This window comes from Emys orbicularis, chromosome 4 (assembly GCF_028017835.1).
Source record: "Emys orbicularis isolate rEmyOrb1 chromosome 4, rEmyOrb1.hap1, whole genome shotgun sequence".
In the NCBI taxonomy this organism is placed as follows: domain Eukaryota; kingdom Metazoa; phylum Chordata; order Testudines; family Emydidae; genus Emys; species Emys orbicularis.
Window position 1 is genome coordinate 75,610,539 of NC_088686.1, and position 20,481 is coordinate 75,631,019.

Genomic DNA, 20,481 nt, shown 5'->3' on the forward strand with positions numbered 1-20,481 from the left:
AAAGCAGATACCCGCGGATTTGCAGGGCTCTATCCATAACTTTCCTCATTGCATCCCATTCCACCTTCCAAAATAGCAGCTTGTAGGCATTAACCCTGCTCCTTCCTGCAGCTGTACTGACTGCTGCAGTTAAAATCTGGCTGTTGGAAGGGAAAGCCATAAGGATGGGAACGTCCCGGCATTGGAACCTGCAGAGTAATTCACAGAAGAATTGGATCAACATGGCAAACAGGTCAGAGTTGCTTACATAAAAGATTTATTGGAAATTCTTTGAATACATGAAGTGCCTTGGAGACTATTTCCAAAACAATGCAATTTAGTACCCTGCACCCAAAGCATTTGTAGGTCATCCGCTATGTACAAGCTGCCTTGACATAGCACAGGCCTCAGCAGATGGCTATTAAAATTATGACAATATTCATCATTAAACAACTTCTACAGCAGGCCACAGCATCAGTAGCTAGGTCCCTCTTGCAGAACTGCTTTGGGCCAATCATTTCTAATGCATTGATTAGACAGAGCTGAGCGCCTAGATTTTGGAATGGAGGTGTCAAAACTCTCAGGATTGCCCAGGAATAAGCACATCTCTCATCCCAAGAGAAACCCTTTATTGCTGTGGCTATCCAGCTATACCCTATCAACCCAGGTGGGCAGATTTCCACTGGGTCGCATTAAACAAACATGGTTGCTACACAGAAGTTCTGCTTTGAGAGATGCAGGAGCTGCGATCTTGTTAAAGTCACATGAAAATGACTGAGCACAGACACTAGGCCCTGGAGGCTTTCTAGACAGAAACAGGAACGATGACTTGCCTTCTGTGGATACCACAGCAGTTCAGTGTGAAGAGGAGGAACTACAGAGTCAATGCTGCCTAGGGAAGGATCACCACCAGGAAGGTCTATTCTATTCTTCCTAGCAGGCACAATGCATGCCAGTAGTTTACTAACCTCTACAAATAAACTACTTGACAGGAGAGCTCACCCAGGCATAGCCTGCGAGTTAAAGGTCAGAGTGCCAGAGTATGTCCACATGCAACTTACTACAAGACTCCAGAGAATGACCAGCTGATTGGGGGCGGGGGGGGGGGAAATCAGGAGATCTGGGTTCTATTGCTGACTCTGCCATTTACTCACTGTGTGACCTTGGACAAATCACCTGATCCCATGTCTAGTTTCCACAGCTATACTGTGGGGATGCAGCTTACTTACCTCCCTCATAGGCAGGTTGTAGGGAGTATTCGTCAAGTGCTTTGAAGCCCCCTAAGTCAGTGTTATTAGTTGACAGGAATAGTGGGATTTTCACCTCCAGCATTTCCAATTCCATTTCACTGGGAGGCCTTTTAGCACTGGTGCAGACAGGTGAAGAGATTGGATTACTCCTTGCAAAACAAGGATTGATTCTTTTGATATGGGAGTTAGTTGGATTGGGGGGTGGCCTGGGAGGGGGGAGTTTGCTGCTTCAAGTAGTTATAATACCCCTACCTGGTGCTTTAGAGCATACACTAAAACACTGCCACTGATCATGCACAGCAAACACCTGTCAACTCAAGGGCTGGGAAAGCAAAAGAACATGTTACCATATTGGGAATCAGTTCAGGTCCTGAGCTCAATTCCTTGCTCTTGCAGCAGCACAGGGTGGAGGGCGGCAGAGGCCACGGGGTAACCCAAGGCTTGTGTCATTCTCTAGCAACCCTCCTTTTCAACCTAAGGAATTGTGCTGAGCTCTGGAGAAAGCCACATCCAGCCTTTTTTGACCAGAAGCTAGTTACTCCACCAGTAGTAAGGAAACTAGCAAGGATCCTCAGAGTACAGAGAACTCCCACCACTCGATAGAAATATCGTCTGTGGATAGCAAGGGGGACTTGCAGGAGTCTCTTCAGTTACTCAGCCCAGTTACAGGTGGCTGAAGGGTGGAGAAAGTTGCATAAGCCCTACTCTGAGTTCCTGCTTAGTGCCATTACACAGCTTCTCCCTTCCTCACCTGAGACACAGGACACACAACAACCAGATCAAACACAGAGCACTGCCAGCCAATCACTACTTCATGGCTAGCTCATTACAAAAATAAACTTTTAGCTAATCATAAGCCAGCTGATTAAAAAGAGTACCATCAACTTTCCAAAAGTGTGCTTCTGTGAACAAGCTACCTCCCGAATGGCTGAGGAAGAGAACAAGTCCATTTCCCAAGCCTATCAGAACGTAGCTCTTCAGGAAGTCCCTGCCAGTCTGCTGCACCAACACGTGCATGTTATTATATCAATGCCCAGACGGGTGTCATGGAAGAAAGTCCCCAGAACAGAACACTGTATTAGAGTAAATAAGTGTCTCTGAAAATAAATATCTTGGATTTTCCCTACCAAAGGCAGACTATTGTCAGGGGACAGAGCTCCATGGCACAACTGCTGTCTGCAGTGACAGGACAGAATGACCTGCACTTGTATGTGAAAACATAACTTTTTTTAATATAGGTTTCTTTAAAAGCAATAAATATTTCCTGTTTCTTATAAATTAACCATAAAGCAGCAAGGTTTGCAGGGAAAAGGGACTAAGACTCCTAGTTACATAACCCTGGAGAAATAGAATTCCTATTCATATTTACAACTGCATTTCAAGAGCAGCGACTACAAATTTAACATACTCCCAATGTGCCACTTGCAGATGCACCAGTACAATCACATTCTGGGACCTTAGCATTGTGGTTTTCATACACTCAAGAAAATGTGGAAAGCCCTTCCGCATAGCTTCTGTAGTTTCACATCTGTGATTCGGGCAGACAGGCCCAGCACAAGGCCCCAGAGAGAGAGTCTGTGCAAAGCCCCAGTTCCTTGGGAGCAGAAAGTGAAGACATCTATAGGTGTCGCACAGTATAGTGCATGAGGTGGAAGTCTGCCTCATCCCCTTGTGCTCTGCAGTCCATGCGCTCACTGAAGACAGGATGAAATGCCCCATTTCTAAGAGCTGATGTCCTGCACTCAAGCCAGCTGAGTCTGCCACTGCATAGATCCTTTGTTCGGAGCCAAGGCTGTCTATACTCCAGTGCAATTGCAGATGCAAGGAAAAGATGGTCTGTGCCCCAGAAGCTAAATCTTGGGGAATTGTGATGCAAGGGGCTTTGCAGGGAGCATTTCTGGCAGCTTTCCATAAAACCCCTCCATACACAGAACAAAGATTGAAGGGGAACTGGGTTACTAACAACAAAGCTTGATTTCTTTTGTCCCTATTGTAGTGTCATAGATAAGTACTCAAATGCCAGTAGGAAAAGGGGTCCAAAACTATCCTGGGGCCTGGCTGAGGGGAGACTGACAGCTGAATCTGTACCCAGTATTGAGGAGGTGATCTGGCAAAGCCCACAAGATGCAGGGGGGAAAATTGGACACAAAAGGGAGAGTGGCAGACAGACATTGTGGGCTTCCTCCTCCAGGTGCTCCAGAAGGACACTGCTGCTGCAATAAGAAAACAGCTTTACTGCAAAGTCTCTACAAAGGCATCAAACTCTTTGACGTTTTTCTCATGGACTGCCAGCTTCTCCGGTAACGAGTCCTGTGAAGGCAAAGAAAAACTCAGATCAGGACTCACTCACAGAAGGTGCATCAGCCTAAAGGAAGCTATAAAACAGTGGAAACGTATATGGTAAACTCTGGCCAAAGGTCTCTGCTCTGATTTGTGCTCTCCCTCCTTATACATGTGCCACTCCTAGCAGAAGCAGGATATCAGACAGGATCCAGCACATGAACTTGAGAAGGGCAGTTTGCCCAGTTTGTTTTTTCTACAGAAGCAGCAGGTGTGCCATAACCAGGACTGTTGCAATTCTTACAGCAGCTGCAGCACAATTACTTTGTCAAACTGTGTGAATAAAGTCACTCAGCTGTTATCATTAGGCATTATGGTTTTCCCAGGCAAAACCATGTTACAAAGTTGATGGGCCGGATACTGCATTCATCCAACAACATTCTCTCTGCCTTCATTGGGAGCTTTCTCTGAGTGAGGACTGCACAATGAAATCCAGCGTGCCACTAAACCAGATGTGGCAGAGGCAGCATTCAGTTCTTAGATTTGGGTTCACCTACAGATTTGAACTATGGCACGTTTGCCCCTCCAGGTAACAGGCAGCGGCACTCAGCTGGGAGATGAAACAGATGTTTCAAAGCTGCCACAGAGACTCAGTCATTTAATGGGAGGGCGAAGCAAAGGACTCGCTCACAAATGCAGCATGTGCAGTAAAAAAAAAAAAAGGCACATTTCAGGTTACTCCAATTTTAGGATCCAGGCTAATAGGTCTCACACACCAGATAGGATGGGACAGGGCTGGAGTTAAGGCAGTATGTTTTCTCCCCAGAACCTTAGAGGATGGGTTATGCTCTTCTCCCAGTCCTTATCAAACTGTTCTAGAAGAGACCTGACCTCCCAAATCACTCCTTTGCTGTGACTGGTCCTAGCTCATATGGCCTTGAGCTTAGCAGATGCAGGAATGAGGGGGGAAGTTCAAGACTATTACAGTAGGGAATAGTCTTGGACAGTGCAAGAGTCCTGCAGCTGCAGTGGCTTCTGGGAAGAGGATACCTGATGCAGCACACGGATACTGTCCCACACACATGTAGCACAAACCAACAACTCATCTAATATTCTCCATGGCAGCTGTACACATGCACTGAGAAGGAATCAGACTGAAAAGGTCTCACATCTGGTTCCTTCCAAAGGTTTCAGGTTCCGAGATGTACAGGCATGTTCAGCAGATTGACAAGGGACCCCTCTGGTAGGTGCCTCTGCTCTCTTATGGGATGTTGGCTTGTTCAGGGAGCTAGGAGGAGGAGAGCATTGTGAGAACGTATGTCCCCCACACACCCAAATCCCGTTTTCCCATACCAGATCCTCTGCCATGGACTGAGCCCCAATGTCAATGGAGAGGCTGCTGAGCTGAGGGGGGTTCTGAAACTCGCGGTAGAACGTCCCCAAGTCCATTGGGAGAATGTCATCTTTTGAGAATGCTGGTTTCTAGAATTAAGGATACAAACATTAATCCCCATTTAGAGTTCTGTCAGATTTCCCCCTTCGCTCTAGCCACAGACAGAGGCACCATCGGCTACCAGCAAACAACTCCACATTACAGCAATAAATCTAAGTCAAATAATTGAACAGCAGCATCACCTATATCCCTTGCCATGACCAGAATTAGTCTTTCCCTGATGACTTCATGAGCACCTAAAGCAGAGTATTTCCCTACAATCTGTACTCTGCTTTAGGTGTATGGGACACAGGGAAAACCCGAAAACCTGAACCCAGGCCATGGTGGATAAAGGAGGAGGAAATAATATCCCAAGTTGTGGGTTTACGAATGTCAATGTCTTTACCATTTTTAAGGATGCCCAGAGACCCTGTCCTTGATATGGGAGCACAATGAGCCCTTGTTTGGAGAAATTCATCTATTTTAATTCAGCATCACACAGACACCTGCAGCCCACCCCAGATACAGGTGCTCTGTAAAAGTGCTAGCTTGGGCTGATAAAGGACTGCATGTACTTACAAAGTCAACCATGACAAAGTCGTCATGTGTGTTCCCGGTGCTGCTGCCACTGGAGCCCTCTGAGTGCAAGCTGCCCTGTAGAGGAGACTCAACGTCTGGGGAGTCAGGAGGATTCACCTGCCCAAGAAACCAGAGTCCATCAGTTTCAGATCCTGTTACTGAGCCCATCTGTGTGTTGTGCCAGCATGGGAAGAAGCATAGTGACAATTACAAGGGCATGCAGACTGTAAGCACAGACTAGCAGGGGCTCTAAACCTGTAGCTGTTTCCATCTCTGGAAAGCCCAGACTCGGGCATAGAGGATGTTATTAGAAACCCAGCTGATGCAAGTAGCTAGTTCTTTGGTCAGAAGTGCATGCAAAGCTAAGGCCAGGAAGGATACATCTGCATTGCATGATTCAAACTTGACACGCACAGATGGCTCACGGGGAGTTGGGTTCTTACCATGGGGTCATTATCCTCCAGCTCAACATTCTTGGGAGCAAACATGGCGAAAGGAATGTCCAAGCTGGCCATGGTCACCTGGAGAGATTCAATGGTTAGAACCTCAGCACTTCAGTCAGATTCTCTGCATATGCAGCATGCACCATCCCATTGCAAGGCTGTATGTCAGGATCTGAAACTTTGCCCCACCAAAGTCACACTGGCAACTTGACTGGAACCCAAGGGCTACACTTCGAGGGCATAACATCGGAGAGACTGCAGTCAACATCCCCTTTAATACACAGGTGTAGCCCGCAGAGCCTACAGGGCCCAGCATACAGTAAAGCACCACATACAGAGACCTGCAGTCCTTGCTAAAGTCTGGCCTCCCATTTCCTCTGGCTGCCCTGGTGATGCAGCGCCTGGCCCCCTCTGTCCAGCAATGGAAAAGAGGAACAGTGGCATGAAGAAAAGTGCATCATGAGTCCACCTCAGAATGATCACTGCAAGTTACCTGATTAATGGGTTTGTTGACAAAGGCCCCCACCTTCCGGACAAAGATGGTCTCCAAGAGATCGTGTGGGGATCCACTCTTCCCTTCGCTGCTGTTTGATACGGTTTCCGTGTCCTCACTGGGGGAGAAGGGTTGATGGCTCATTGCACATAAATAATTTAGACAAAACCACATTCTTTTGTCAAGATCCCCTTGTTGTTGTTTTTTATGCCTTCTCCTAATGCTGGGAGAAGCACCTCTGTTCTTGTCAGACACAGTCTTACCCTTCAGCCATCAGTATGCAATAGAGCAGTGGTCTCCAACCTTTTTATGCCCAAGATTACTTTTTGAATTTAAGGGCAACCCAGGATCTACCCCGCCCCTTCCCCGAGGTCCTGTCTCTTCCCCAAAGTCCCACCCCACTCACTCGCTCTCCCCCACCCTCACTCACTTTCTCCAGGCTGGGGTAGGGGGTTGCAATTTGGGAGGGGGTGTGGGCTCTGGGCTGGGGCCGAGGGGTTCACAGTGTGGGAGGGGGCTCTGGGCTGGGGCAGAGTGTTGGGGTGCAGGAGGGGGTGAGGGGTACAAGCTCTGGGAGGGAGTTTGGGTGCAGGAGGGGACTCCGGGCTAGGGCAGAGTGTTGGGGTGCAGGAGGGGGTGAGGTGCTGGCTCTGGGAGGGGGCTCAGGGCTGGGGTACGGCCTCCTGCCGGGCAACATTAACCTCCGGCAGCTCCTGGTCAGCAGTGCAGCGAGGCTAAGGCAGGCTCCCTGCCTACCCTGGCCCCACTCCGCTCCCGGAAATGGCCAACATGCCCCTGCGGCCTCTGGGAGGGGGCGGGCGGCACATGGCTCCATGCAGCTCCCCGTTCCCGGCCAATGGGAGCTACGGGGGCGGTGCTTGCAGGCAGGAGCAGCACGCAGAGGGAGACCCCCGCCCTCCCCCCCCGCTCCTGGGGGTACGCTGGCCGCTTCCAGGAGTGGTGTGGTGCCTGGGCAGCCCCACTGCGCCACCAGAGATCGCAATCGACTGGGAAATCCTCTAGGATTGACCAGTCAATTGGGATGGACCAGTTGGTGACCACTGCAATAGAGACTGCAAGGCCGTGGAGCAGCTTTCTGCTTGGCTCTGCGAGGGAACCACCCCCATCAGTAGGGCAGAAAACCTCAGCCAGTCCTGAGGAAAGGCTGTTCAGAAGAGCTGCGTGGGAGGAGGGGGTTAATTTGAGAAATGGCAAGGAAGCTCGAGCAGCTCTTGCCAATCACTATCACTCTTTCAGGAACACAGAATTCTTGGATATCTTCCCTGTCAGGAGACAGGGTCGGGAATCTGAACCCCATGCTCCTTCCCAGGCCCCATGAAGCCAGAGTAGTCCAATATCACAGCAGCTAGTGCTAATCTGGTTAATTTTCACTGGGTGGCTACTAATTATAGTCTCAAAACCTGATTTTCAGAAGTATTCAGCAGCTCTAAGAATCTGGTCCTCAGTCGTCCGGCAGGCGTTAGCCATTTGATAACGACTGGTTAGTCAAGGAGCACAGGCCAGTGCATTAGTGCTACTATAACATAAACAGGAGTTTTTTATTGAGTAGAAAACCAAGTTGGTTAAGATGTTTTCTATGGCAATTGTCCCGTGGCCACAAGAGAAGATGGAACCACAGGGGACAAAGATCTGGAAAAACAAACAGGAAGCTCTAACTGGCTGAGAGGGAGGTTAGGATTTCATGCAATTTGGAGTTTAAAGTTGCATTGTTTCCTGTTAGACAAGGACTCTTGCCCCCAAGGTTTCTTGATAGAACAGTTAAATAGCTGTTTTCTATTACTGATGCTTTACGACAATTCAGATGAAGCCTTTTTGGGAGGGTAAAATTTACTATTGAAGCCACCTCAACTTGCTGTTCATGGATCAGACAAATGATCCAGAAGTAGTGTTTTGGTACTGAAATGACACAAGGTGCTCAGAGACTACGAGGGCCACAAAGTATAAGCAAATAGACTAGATCTTTGTTTGAGGCGTTTTTCAGCTTCTCGGTGCTCAGACTGAGAGCTCCCGGCTTTTTTAAGGCAGAGCAGCCAATCTAGTGTTATTGATAAATTTAAAAGAACTGCCATTCAAATGCTTAAAAGAAAAGTCAGTTTTAAATTTGATTCAACTTTATACACTCACAGATGAACGATTAGAAGTGCTGCACCTCCTACTAAGACCTACCTACTGGAAGGAGTAGCTGCTGAGTAGAGGGCTCCATCCAAAGGGGTGCACATTACCATCCTCTCATGGTCAGCCTGAGTGCCATGTGCTGGCTGGCTAGGAACTGGGGGCACCCCACCCTCCTTCCCTGGAACAATCAACTAAGGTGGAAAGGAATGATCAAGTTAGCAATCTCAAGACTGATACAGCAACACACTACAGCACTAGAGTGGATTCTCTGATGCCAGGAATAAGTTCTTTTTGGCTCTCCATGATATGCTCTGACTACACTCCTGCTAGAACATAGCAGTGACTTTCTGACAGGGAGCAAGAGAGGGGAAGTCATGTGGGAGGGGACTTTCCCAATGAGAATTCATATATCGCTTCCTTCCTAATTCTCTCTGATGCTGATTCAGTGTCATTTCTCCAGACTTATCCCTGGCCTTACCCTGTTCTCAGTGCAATGTCTCCATTCTACCCAGTGGAAAACACCTTGATTAAAGTCCCACTTCAGGTGATTCCAAGAGCATAGTAGAGCTACTTCCTGGCTTATTTGCTAGCACCATGTTTTTTTAATTCCTTGAAGTCTTGACCTAGCTGCATACAGAGGCATGCATTGGTTTTAAGGGATGTCTTAGCTGTGTGACGCTTAGTGGCTGTGGTGCAAGCCACATTCATTCTCCCAACCTCTTAAGAGTACCTGATGAGGATGTGCAGCATTCAAACCACCAGCAAAGATTACTGGATACCCCATGTCAGCTGATCCAACTCCCAGGGCAGCAGGCTGATAGGAAAGACGAGAGCTGGAAAGCTAAGAAACAAGAGAAAAAATACGAAGAGGGGCAAAGAGAGAGGAGAGAGAAAGGGGAGAGGGAAAGTCCCCACAGTCTGAATAGTTATCAGAATCACTGGAGAAAGAACAGGAGATGTCACAGAGGCACAGTACATGCATGGCTCTGGGCTAGCAGAGTGCCTCAAAGATTTATATGGGAACCAACGCCAAAGGTTTGATTTAATTTATCTATTTTAAAACAAATCAGCCTTGTAACAGAAAGAGGATAAAGGTTTGGCCTTAAAACAAGCCTGGTTTGAATGGGAGAGATAATGTAGAGAAAGCCTGCATGACAGCTCTTGCATCACATACTGGAGAAAGGACCAGCGCAACCACTTCAAAACTCACTGAAAAGCCCATATAAACACTGGCATTTTAAAGCCACTTCCTCATCAGGGATTCAAGCTCTCAGCATACTTACTGCAAACACAGGGGAATGTAGCAGGAATGAAGGACACCCCCCACCTAATCAAAGGAAACAAACCTTGGCCATAGGACATACAGGCCCTCAATCTTGCTAGCTAAAAAGAAAACCAGCAAGCTAAGCCCCACAAGATTTCCTCCCAGTATCCCAAACCCAACCAGAAGGATGAGCATCAGGAGATGCTCCCCATCTTCAACCACCTCTTCTCAATCACTTGATCCTAATTAGAAACACAGCTAGTGGGATCAATAGGAATCCCATTTGTTCTTCTGACCTCAGAAGCAGCACTCTGTTAGGAGCCATGTATCACATGATATCCTCAATTGAGACAAGGTGGGTGAGGTAATATCTTTTATTGGACCAATTTCTGTTGGTAAAAGATATACAAGCTTTCAAGCTTAAACAGAGCTCTTCTTCAGGTCTGGGAAAGGTTCTCAGTGTCACAGCTAAATACAAGGTGGAAGAGATTGTTTAGCATAAGTAATTAACACATATTCTAAGGGAACATTTCAGGAGAAGTGCTTGCTAACTCCATGTAGTCACAGGATGAAAAGGGGAGGGCAATGGGTTACAGATTGTTGTAATAAGCCATAAATCCAGTGTTTTTTTTTAAGACCATGATTTTTAGAGTCTAGCAAAGTTATGAATTTAAGCTCCCAGGCTCGTCTTTTGAAGGTTTTCTTTGAGGACGAGGATGAGAGGTCAGATATAGAGCGATCACTGTGAAAAGTGTGCACCCACTTATGATAGGGTATTTTTGTCTTCTAACCTTTTCCTATACAAGTTCATTTGAGAGCATAGTGATTGCCTGGTTTCACCCATATAGTTTTTATTGGGGCATTTAATGCACTGGATGAGATATATCACATATTGTGATAGGCATGTGCAGGACCCGTGGATTTTGAAAGGTGTGGAGATATGTCCGCCAGTTTTGCATATGTTATGGCAAGGTCTGGTGCTGCTTTGAGTTGGTGGATCCTAGTCTCTGGGAAGCTTGCTTTGGATAGTGAGGTTGGGAGGTTGTTTGAAGGCCAGAAGAGGGGGCTGGGGAAAGATTTCTTTCAGGAGGTGGTCCCCATCAAGTATGGGTTGTAATTGTTTAATGATACCCCATATTGGTTCCAGTGTGGGGTGGTAGGTGACAACTAGAGGTGTGTGGTCGGAGGGTTCCCCCCCCCCATATTGAAGCAGGTTCTCTTAGGGTATTTGGGTGGCCCATTCCATGATGTGATCTATTTTTCTGGTGGAGTGTCCTTATCTGGTGAAGGTGTGTATCCTGGACTTTCTTCTCAGAGCATATTCTGTGGTATCTGAGGGCCTGGCTGTAGATAACAGATTTCTTGGTGTGTTTGGGGTGGTTACTGGATCTGTGAAGGTAAGTAGGGTGATCCAGGAGTTTCTTGTATATAGTTGTCTGTTGAATGCCATTACTGGTGTCCAGAAAGTTGATGCCGGTGTGGGAGTGTTCTAGAGAGAGTTTGATAGATGGGTGGTGGTTGTAGAAATTGTGGTGGAAATCTATGATGGGTGGGTCTGACAAATGCCTATCACATCTGGTGCACTAAATGCCCTAATAACAACTGTGGGGGTGAAATCAGACACTCACTACGCTCTTAACTGAATTCACACAGAAAAATGATAAAAGACAAAAAACACCATATCACTCATGAATGCACACTTTTCACAAAACGGTCACAAGACCCGACCCCCAGGACATGAAGGGTTCTTCCACTGGTGTAGGTGCTCCACCTCCATCAACCTAGAACTGTCTACACTGGGGGTAACTCAGCTTAATTACATCACTCAGGGATGTGGATTTTTCACACCACAGGAGATGTAGCTAATGCCGAAATAAGTTCCCAGTGTAGACCAGCCCTCAGTACCTTTCCCAGAGCTGAAGAGGAGCCACAAGAGGTAGCTTGAAAGCTTGTCTCTCTCACCTACAGAAGTGGGTTCAATAAAAGATATTACCTCACCCACCCAGGGACCGACATGGCTACAACACTGAATCCCCAAGTAAATCAGTACTCCGAGTGCTGACATTTTTGAGGTGGGGCCTGACAATTTAAGGCTGCCCACAGATATCAGGCTGGGCTCCTTCTAGAGTCTGGGTTAAGCTGGATGGAGTGGTCTCTTCTCACAAACCAGGCTGGCCCAGTCTCAAGAACTCTTATTTTGCTAGGAGTATCATCTGATGGTACTGACTTTCATAGGGCTTTCTGCTCCCCAGAGAGTCCCCAATCCCTCAGGGAACTCTAGGGGCCATTCCCCATTGCACTGGCCCAACATTCTCTTTATTTAAAAAGTCCCCCAACTCATGCAGACATCCCTTCCCATCACTACACTGTGATTTACTGTGAATTAAGACAGCCAGTCTCTCTTCACCAGACACTGTCAACTTGAAATTCAATTCATTTTTAAAAGTGGAGTTAAAAGTAACCTCAGCCCTGCACCTGCAACTCAGACCCCCAGCAATGTGTGTGATTTTATAATAAAAATGTTCCTATTCTATAAAAATGATTCTCTCCCCTGTTGCTGTGTGAAAGATCCAGACCTACAGGAGAAACCTACCTGACTAGTCAGGGGAGACATAGAAACTGACTACACAAAGTGCTGTGAGAAGCACAAAATAAACAAACAAGAGTAGAGAATAGACATTTTTCTAGTCCTCTTAGGTGTTGCTTGTAATAACCAGAGATCAAACATTTTCAGACAGAGTGGTGGGATTTTTTCAAGTTAACAGTGTCTCAACTTTAACACTCTTGGAACAAGCGCCACGTTACAGGAGGTACAGGTTCCAGAGCCAGAGGCTACTCATGAGAGAACACTTCAAGCACTATCCACTGATGCCTGTTGTGTCATATGGGTAACAGATGATGGTCTCTAAGTTCCTGCAATCGGAACACGTGAGTAACAAGCAAACATCCTGACTGGGGAAGAGAACGAGGCCAAGATCCTCAAAGATATTTAGGTACCTAACTCTGATTGATTTCAGTGGGAGTTAGGACCTAAATACCTTTTAGGATCTGAGCCCTAGACAACCACAGGTGAAATCCTGTCTCCATTGAAGCTAGTGGCCAATCTCCCATTGACTTCAGAGGGGTCAGGATTTTACCCCAGATGTTTACATTGAAATGCTTCAAAGCACACTGTCAAGATGGGGCATTCAATTCATTTTTGCCCTCCAAGACCCTCTAAGTCTAAGACCTTTGCCACCCCTCCCCTTTTCTTTACTCCCTGCCTACTTCTCAAGAAGAGCTGCATAAAGCTCCTCTATAGCCTGTCAATAAGAAGCCTTGTGTCTGCGAGGTGGTCGCTGGTATCACAGGAGGTATGCTGGGCCTCCCTCCCTGCAGAGGTGAGGAATGCTGCTTCTTTCCCAAGCCCCTGCCAGCCAACAAAGCACTGTGCACTTTGATAAATTAAATTTCTTCTACCCACTGCAGTCAAGATCCCTTGAAACCTTGACAAGACACCCTCCCCCCTTGACCTCTCAAATTGCATGCATTGGTTGCTTCCTATAGGGCTGCTGCTCAGTGCTACGCAGCAAGTAGTTTTTAGTTTAAAGAGCACTAGAGCACCGGTTTGAACAAACAAAAAAACCAAACCCTGCTATAGAAAGAATCACAGACATTGCAAACAGATCTAACCAGAATAAAAAGCCCATCCCATTTTGGGCTGAGCAGCTTCTTCAGCATAAGGAAGCATCAAACAGATTTATTTCCCAATGTACACTCTGGATAGTGAAACTTGTACCGTCCTGCATTTTTAAAGTACTATCAGGCCATAGATACTGTATTCTATTGTGAACTCACTTGATGTGAAAAGGCCAGTCCCATCATAGGGACCTTCAAGGTGTCCATCACCACAGGAGGAGGGGTCTGAAAATGTGCCTTAGTGACAGTAAAAACACACTGTGCAATACGCAGACACACAGAGGAAAACAAGGAAGGAAGAAAGAGAAAAGGACTTGAGAGAAGAACTGAAAAGAGTTGGATGAACTGAACACTAGTGAGGAGCTTCTATGGCTAGAGCAGTCAGACAGCTTTATGCATGGTAAAATTCTCAGTACGGCCAGCAATTCATTTAATTTGTAAAGGCGTCAGTCTTGCAGTGAACCACTCCCCATCACAACTCCAGAGAGAATTAGACATAAAGCAATTGCCAAAATCTCCATTGCACAGCTTACTAAGACTGCTAGCCAGTTCCCGAAGGCTATGCTGAGGGGCTCTTAGGAACAGCTGAGACTGATTTTGATTTGAACACATACAAGTTGTCTATATTTTGATGGTCTCCCCTTCAGATGTAGCTAGTGTTCCAAAACTGTAAATTCTGATGGGCAGGGAACATGTCTTTGTGTGTGCCTGTGCAGCACTCAGCCCAATGGGGCCATGATCCAGGCTGAGGCCTCTGGGCACTACCACGATCCAAATCATTTTTATACCAGAACACAGCAATTGGAGCAGGGCCATAAGTGGAAATTGGCAATTTGTGGCATTAAAAATTGTCTAGCAGAGGGTGCCTGATGTGAGAGGGGTGGACCATCCATGGGAATCCCCGGTCCCTCCCACCGCACCAGGTCTGTCTCCCAGCTTCCTGGCAGCACAGTTCTATTGGGGGGAGGGATAGCTCAGTGGTTTGAGCATTGGCCTGCTAAACCCAGGGTTGTGAGTTCAATCCTTGAGGGGGCCACTTGGGGATCTGGGGCAAAATCAGTACTTGGTTCTGCTAGTGAAGGCAGGGGGCTGGACTCGATGACCTTTCAAGGTCCCTTCCAGTTCTAGGAGATGGGATATCTCCATTAATTTCTTTCTTAATTGGAATCACATTAGCAGGTACAATCCTTGAACACTTTGGTGTTCTCCATGGAAAATACAATGCAGGGTAGTCTGCATCTTTTCTGGTAAGCTCTGCGGGGCTAAAAGGAGGAGGATGTGTTCTGCCAATCTTGTGTTTACCCCCTCCAAATACATGGATCCCTGGATAGGCCTATTTGAGGTTCAGCAGCAAAGACAGTGGCTGAGCCTCCCTTCCACTCAGTAGGAATGTGGGATGCAGCTTTGTGGGGGACACAGTCTGTATGTACAGGGTCCAGTGCACAGACAGGTCTCAGTACATGACCTGGACTTTTAGGTGTTTATAAATATATAAAGATGGTTTGTCTTTTTTCAGTGTATGTTGTCCCCTTATAGTGCCTTTTAAAACGCTGCCTTTGGCCAGAAAGGTTGACAATTGCTTTACATCTGATCATACTATGTATGTAAATTATAAACCATGCAGCAGTGGTACCAGAGGCTGCTGTTAGTCACCAATCCTCAAAGCACTGATGGTTTTATAGAGCTTTTCTTCCAAGATTAGAAAGATTCATGCCCTCCGAAAAGACACCCGATGGCAATTTATTTAGCACCATTGTTACTATTATGTAACTAACTCTGGCTATGAGCGATTGACACAGGGACCAGTAAAAATTTTGTCATGAACATTAATATGTATTAACACCATTTATTGAAAGGCAGAGAGCATGGGGCTGAGCCTCAAACAAGTCTCTTGTGCTGGTCATCTAGCAACCAACAGCTTTACTCTCTCAGACTTACCATGAGCACTCCCTGGCTGATTCAACATTGTTGGGTGAACCGGTCATCAAAATATCAGTGAGGGACAAGAGAGGCCTCCTGAGATGGATTTATTACTAGATTTATCAAATTAAATACATTTACTAATAGTTTATCAGATTGATCACCTTGAGGCAATAAGTGACCCCAAAGCAAACTCATTCAAATGAGAAAAACCATTCTCAAACTGCATTTCACTTTGGTCCATAGTAACACAGACACATAAAAAATGAACTAGAGATCTTAAAGTTCACCAGAGCCACTTAATTTTGCAGACAATTAGACTGAATGTTCTTGAACTTCTAAAGCTACAGGAGAACAGATAATCTGACCAAGCTTTAGTTAGAGAGCTATAGAAATTACAAACAGAAAGGGGGGCGGGGGAAGAAAGTGAAACTGGTTGAAAAGGGGGAAGAAGACTGCTAGAAATTTTGAAGTTGTTTCCATTTTGTGGGGTTCGAAATGGACCCATTTTCTGTTTTTTGCATTGTTTCCAGAGATATTTTAAATGAAAAAAATTATGCAAATGCTTCCATTTATTGAAAACTGCTTTTGCAGTAAGAAAATGCAGATTTAAATAAACAAAAATGGATACATTTTTTAAAGGGTCTCAGAAAATTGTGCAAAAAAATGTTTAATAGACATTTTTTTCATGAACAGTTTAAAAATGACGAAATGAGTGGAAAATTTCAACCAGCTCTAGAAAAGACCTACTAGGTCCCATATAATTCACCCCAAGGATCAATGCAGAACTGTTCCCCATCAGGTACTTGTTAGTGTTTGTCCAGTCTAGTTTTAGATGCTCCAAGTGATAGGGCTTCCACCCCTTTCCTAGACTAGTTCCACGGCCTAGGAGACTGCAAAGTAAGGTAAGTGTTCTCCTGATACTCCTGAGAGTTTTCCTCACAATTCAAGGCTATTACACCTAGTTATACTGCCTGGCCTTATCTGAATTCATTCGTTTCTTTATAGTGTTTATCCCCTAGACATATCTGTAGACTGCTGTTTCCCTCTTCAAACATTGCTTAGCCCAGCTACATGATTTAGTTTTTGAATCTTTCCTCATAAATCAGTCCCTTCTGTCCCCTGGAGTCTTGCTGGAATTAGCATCCACCTGGGTTTTACAAAGAGGGGAGCAAAGTCTGGGCAATACATATGTATAAGTAAACAAATTTTAATTACAGAAACTGAACACACAGCATACTGCTGTTAGATTGTAAACCTGCTACTTCAGAGGACATATGCTGAGCTGCATTAAAGGGAATTAATTGTTCAACTTGCCTTTGGGACTGAAGGAGCTCATTTTCTCCTACCTGGGATGGAGGGGAGGTGGAGAAAGAGGTAGTGCACACTTCCTGGGAGTCTTCCACTGATGGGTATGCTGCCCCATTGTCCTCACCAGTCGTTCTAGAGCAGCAAGAGGAGAGAAATTTCACGATAGGAATATTCCATAAGACAAAAAGAAATAATGAAAAGTATTCATAGATTCCAAGGCCAGAGGGACCATTGTGATCATCTAGTCTATTGAGTGAGACTCAGATGCTGCAGGAGGACAGAGTATTTGGGTGGAGTTGAAAGAAGAATTACGAAGGGGCTCTGATTCTTTCTTTGGCAGGGCTGAAGAGAACACTGTCAGGAGTTTAAGTCCTTCGGGCTTAGAACTTTCCAGAGGTTCTCCCTGAAGAAGGAAGAGGTGCTTCCTCCTCCATCTGGTTTCTTTTTCCAAGAGAAAAGGTTTCAATATACTGACCAACAGAACCAGCTTTGGTGTTGGCAGAACCCCTGGGACCAATACCAAATATTGTGCCATTGCTCTTGATTAGATCATCATCACAGGAATTTTAGAGAAGGCAAACTTCATGCACTTATTTCCTCCATTCTTACTTACATATGTACCCTACTGCTGAGGGAAAATCTCAACCCTGTGGGCTTTTCCACACTGATATGCACCTATGCGAATTCCTATATATGCCGCTTCCGTGACACCAGGTTCTGTACCAAGTGTCTTGCATGATAATGGATACACTTTCCATTCCGTACAATATGTAATCAGATAACTCCATCACTGACACAAAGGAGATTGCACCCTGACTGCTAAATTATCTAGAATGCTACAGCAAGGAGTTAGGACCATTGAGAATCCTCTGAGACTAGCTGCACTCAAACCTCTAAACCGGAGGGGGAAATGCTGCCTTTCCTCACATGCTCCATTTCTAGTAAGAGTGACACTGATCCTGCAGTCCTCCTCTACGCCCAGTCAGCAGATGCTAGAGAAGGCTCTGTACTTGGGCATAAGAATGCCTTCATTTATAGCCCGTGACCACACTCTCTGTTTCCTCACCTGTAATTGCAGGGGTGCATGGGCGAGGAGCTGGGGTAGGGACGGTCCACAAAGTGATCAATGATAATCCCCATGATAGGTGGGGTCCTCTCAAACTGCCTGTAACGCAACAAGCAAATGGTGTTATTGATAAGACTGGCTTCCCCTCTCTACTGTGTCCCCACTCATTCCCAAAGAGTCCCTTGTATCTATTAATGGGGACCAGAGCATCGCCACAATTCAACCCTGCAACTCCAAGCATGAACCAGTGACATGGTGTTCTGGAGTCTGGCTCAGGGCTACCCAAATACTCCCCCTCTGCAAGACTTGAGGATCCAGGAGGATGTTTAATGTGAGAATACCTATGCTGGAATGAGGAACTTTGAGGAAGAGATTTAAGGGCTCAGGGAACGAGAGGCTTAATGGTTTCTTAGAAGATGCTTTTTGGGCTGACCATGTTTCCTCACCTGGTTGAAATGAAGGCCAGGTTGATTCTGTAGGCACAAGACAGAGTGATGGTGCCCAATGGGGTACCCACTGTTCCAACACGGACTGTCTGGAAACCTAAAGAGATAGAAGAGTGGTTATCAGTTTCACTAGCTTCTTATGATGGTCATAAAGGTTGATTATTTCTATTCCATACACCCAATCTGGATTATATCTTCCTAAACTCTGTTTCATTAATCCCTCCATTTTGAGTTCTGAACAAAAACAGGAAGGGAAAACAGCAGCAATACATTGTCTTGTGGTATCTGTCTTACTGTCACCCTCGGCAGCTGCACTGCCTGAAATTCCAGTCCTGGCCCCACACATAGCTTTGCTGATGCCATTCAGGAAAGAGGGGCATCACCTACTGCTATTCCAGTCCTAAACCGTACAGCTGCACCTCAGTTCTACTATTTCAGTCCTGGACTGCTAGAGTAGAAGTGACCATCGTCGTGAACGTTGTCAAAGTTCTAAGGGTAGGCCTCTCTGGACAAGGGTTATGTCTTGAGTCAGTAGAGGGCTTCTCATGCTAGGGGAAGGGTTACCAAGGGTAGGGGTCCCCAGGCTATGGTTAGGCCTGTGGTCGTTAGGGATCCATGGCCAGGGTTGCTAAGGGCCCAGCTTCCCAGGCAGGAGTTAGGGTTTCTAAGGGTTGGCCTCTCCAGACTAGGTTTAGGCCTGGGTTCAGTGGGGCTCTCTGGCCTAAGGTTAGGATTACTCAGGGTATGGATCCACAGAGTAGGATTATGTCTGGGGTCAGTAGGGCTCCCTGGGCTAGGGTTAAGATTACTCAGGGTAGGCATGTTGGGGCTAGTGTAATGCCTAGGGCCAGTAAGGCACTCCAGGCTGGTGTTACTAAGGTAGTGGGCCCTGGGCTAGGGTGACCAGGGGTCCGGTTTTTGACCAGAACACCGAGTCGAAAAGGGACCCTGGCGGCTCTGGTCAGCACCACTGACTGGACTGTTAAAAGTCCGGTCGGCGGTGCTGCTGAGCTAAGGCAGGTTAGTCCCTACCTGTCCTGGCTGGCGCCGTGCTGCGCTCCGGAAATGGCCAGCAGGTTTGGCTCCTGGGGAGGCCCACACGGCTCCGCGTGCTGCCCCCTGCCCTGGCTCCACACTCTGCGGGCAAGAGCAGCGCGTGGAGCCTCCTAGCGCCCCCACCTAGGAGCCGGACCTGCTGGTTGTTTGCTGCTTCCGGGGCGTGCACAGCGCAGTGCCAGCATAGGCACGGGAAGTAGGGCTGCAGGTGCTGCTTCCCGTGCCTATGCCCTGCTCCCGGCCCTCCACCCCCGCCAACCCCTCAACTCAGCACCCCCACTACTAAAAATGTTCCAGTGCCACTTGGTGCCAGGACAGGCAGGCAGCCTGCCTTAGCCCCTCTGCTGCGCCGCTGACCGGGAGCCACCCGAGGTAACCCTGCGCCCCAACTCCCTGCCCTGAGGCCCCCCTCCCCCAACTCCGAGCCTCCTCCTGCACCCCTCATTTCTGGCCCCACCCCGGAGCCCGCACCCCCAGTAAGAGCCCTCAACCCTTCCCACACCCCCAACCCTCTGTCCCAGCCCAGTGAAAGTGAGCGAGGGTGAGGGGAGAGCGAGCCACCAAGGGAGGGGGAATGTAGTGAGCAGGGGGCGTGGCCTTGGGTAAGGGGCGGGGCCTCAAGGAAGGGGCAGGGCTTGGGTGTTCAGTTTTGTGCGACTAGAAAGTTGGCAACCCTACCCTGGGCTATCACTAGGCTTGGAGCTTGTAGGGCTCCTCTGACCAGGGTTAGGATTACTAAGGGTAGAGTTCCCTCAGCTAGAATTAGGCCTGTGGCCAACAGGGATCCTCAAGCTAGGGATAAGGTTACTAAGGGTAGGACTCTTCAGGCTAGAGTTATGCCTGCGGTCAGCAGGGCTTCCTGAGCTAGAGTTAGGATTGCCGAAGGCAGTGGTCTCCAGGCTAGGGTTAGGGTTACTAAGGGTAGGTATCTCTGGACTACAGTTATGCCTGGGTTTAGTGGGCCTTCTTGAGCTAGGGTTAGGGTTATTAAGGGTAGGCTTCCCCAGGCTAGGGTGACGCCTGGGGTCAGTAGGGCTCTCTGCCCTAGGGTTAGATTACCAAAGATAGGATCCCCAGGCTATCAATAGGCTTGGGACCAATAGGGCTCCACCGACCAGGGTTAGGGTTATTAAGGGTAGACTTCTCTG

The 20,481-nt window shown here is 47.2% G+C and overlaps 1 protein-coding gene across 1 annotated transcript in view; it reads right to left on the reverse strand.

The window, feature by feature from the left end:
• Nucleotides 1–234: 234 nt before the first annotated feature.
• ATG13 (autophagy related 13) overlaps nucleotides 235–20,481 on the reverse strand; it is a 47,461-nt gene continuing 27,214 nt past the window's right edge. The window contains exons 8-18 of the mRNA XM_065402917.1: nucleotides 18,278–18,374; nucleotides 17,832–17,930; nucleotides 16,804–16,897; nucleotides 13,694–13,792; nucleotides 9,323–9,433; nucleotides 8,644–8,783; nucleotides 6,457–6,574; nucleotides 5,964–6,041; nucleotides 5,521–5,637; nucleotides 4,863–4,991; nucleotides 235–3,539 (exon numbers count right to left, since the gene is read on the reverse strand). Of these exons, the coding sequence (XP_065258989.1) occupies nucleotides 3,462–3,539; nucleotides 4,863–4,991; nucleotides 5,521–5,637; nucleotides 5,964–6,041; nucleotides 6,457–6,574; nucleotides 8,644–8,783; nucleotides 9,323–9,433; nucleotides 13,694–13,792; nucleotides 16,804–16,897; nucleotides 17,832–17,930; nucleotides 18,278–18,374 (1,160 nt within the window). The 3' untranslated portion in view covers nucleotides 235–3,461. The remainder of the gene's footprint in view (nucleotides 3,540–4,862; nucleotides 4,992–5,520; nucleotides 5,638–5,963; nucleotides 6,042–6,456; nucleotides 6,575–8,643; nucleotides 8,784–9,322; nucleotides 9,434–13,693; nucleotides 13,793–16,803; nucleotides 16,898–17,831; nucleotides 17,931–18,277; nucleotides 18,375–20,481) is intronic.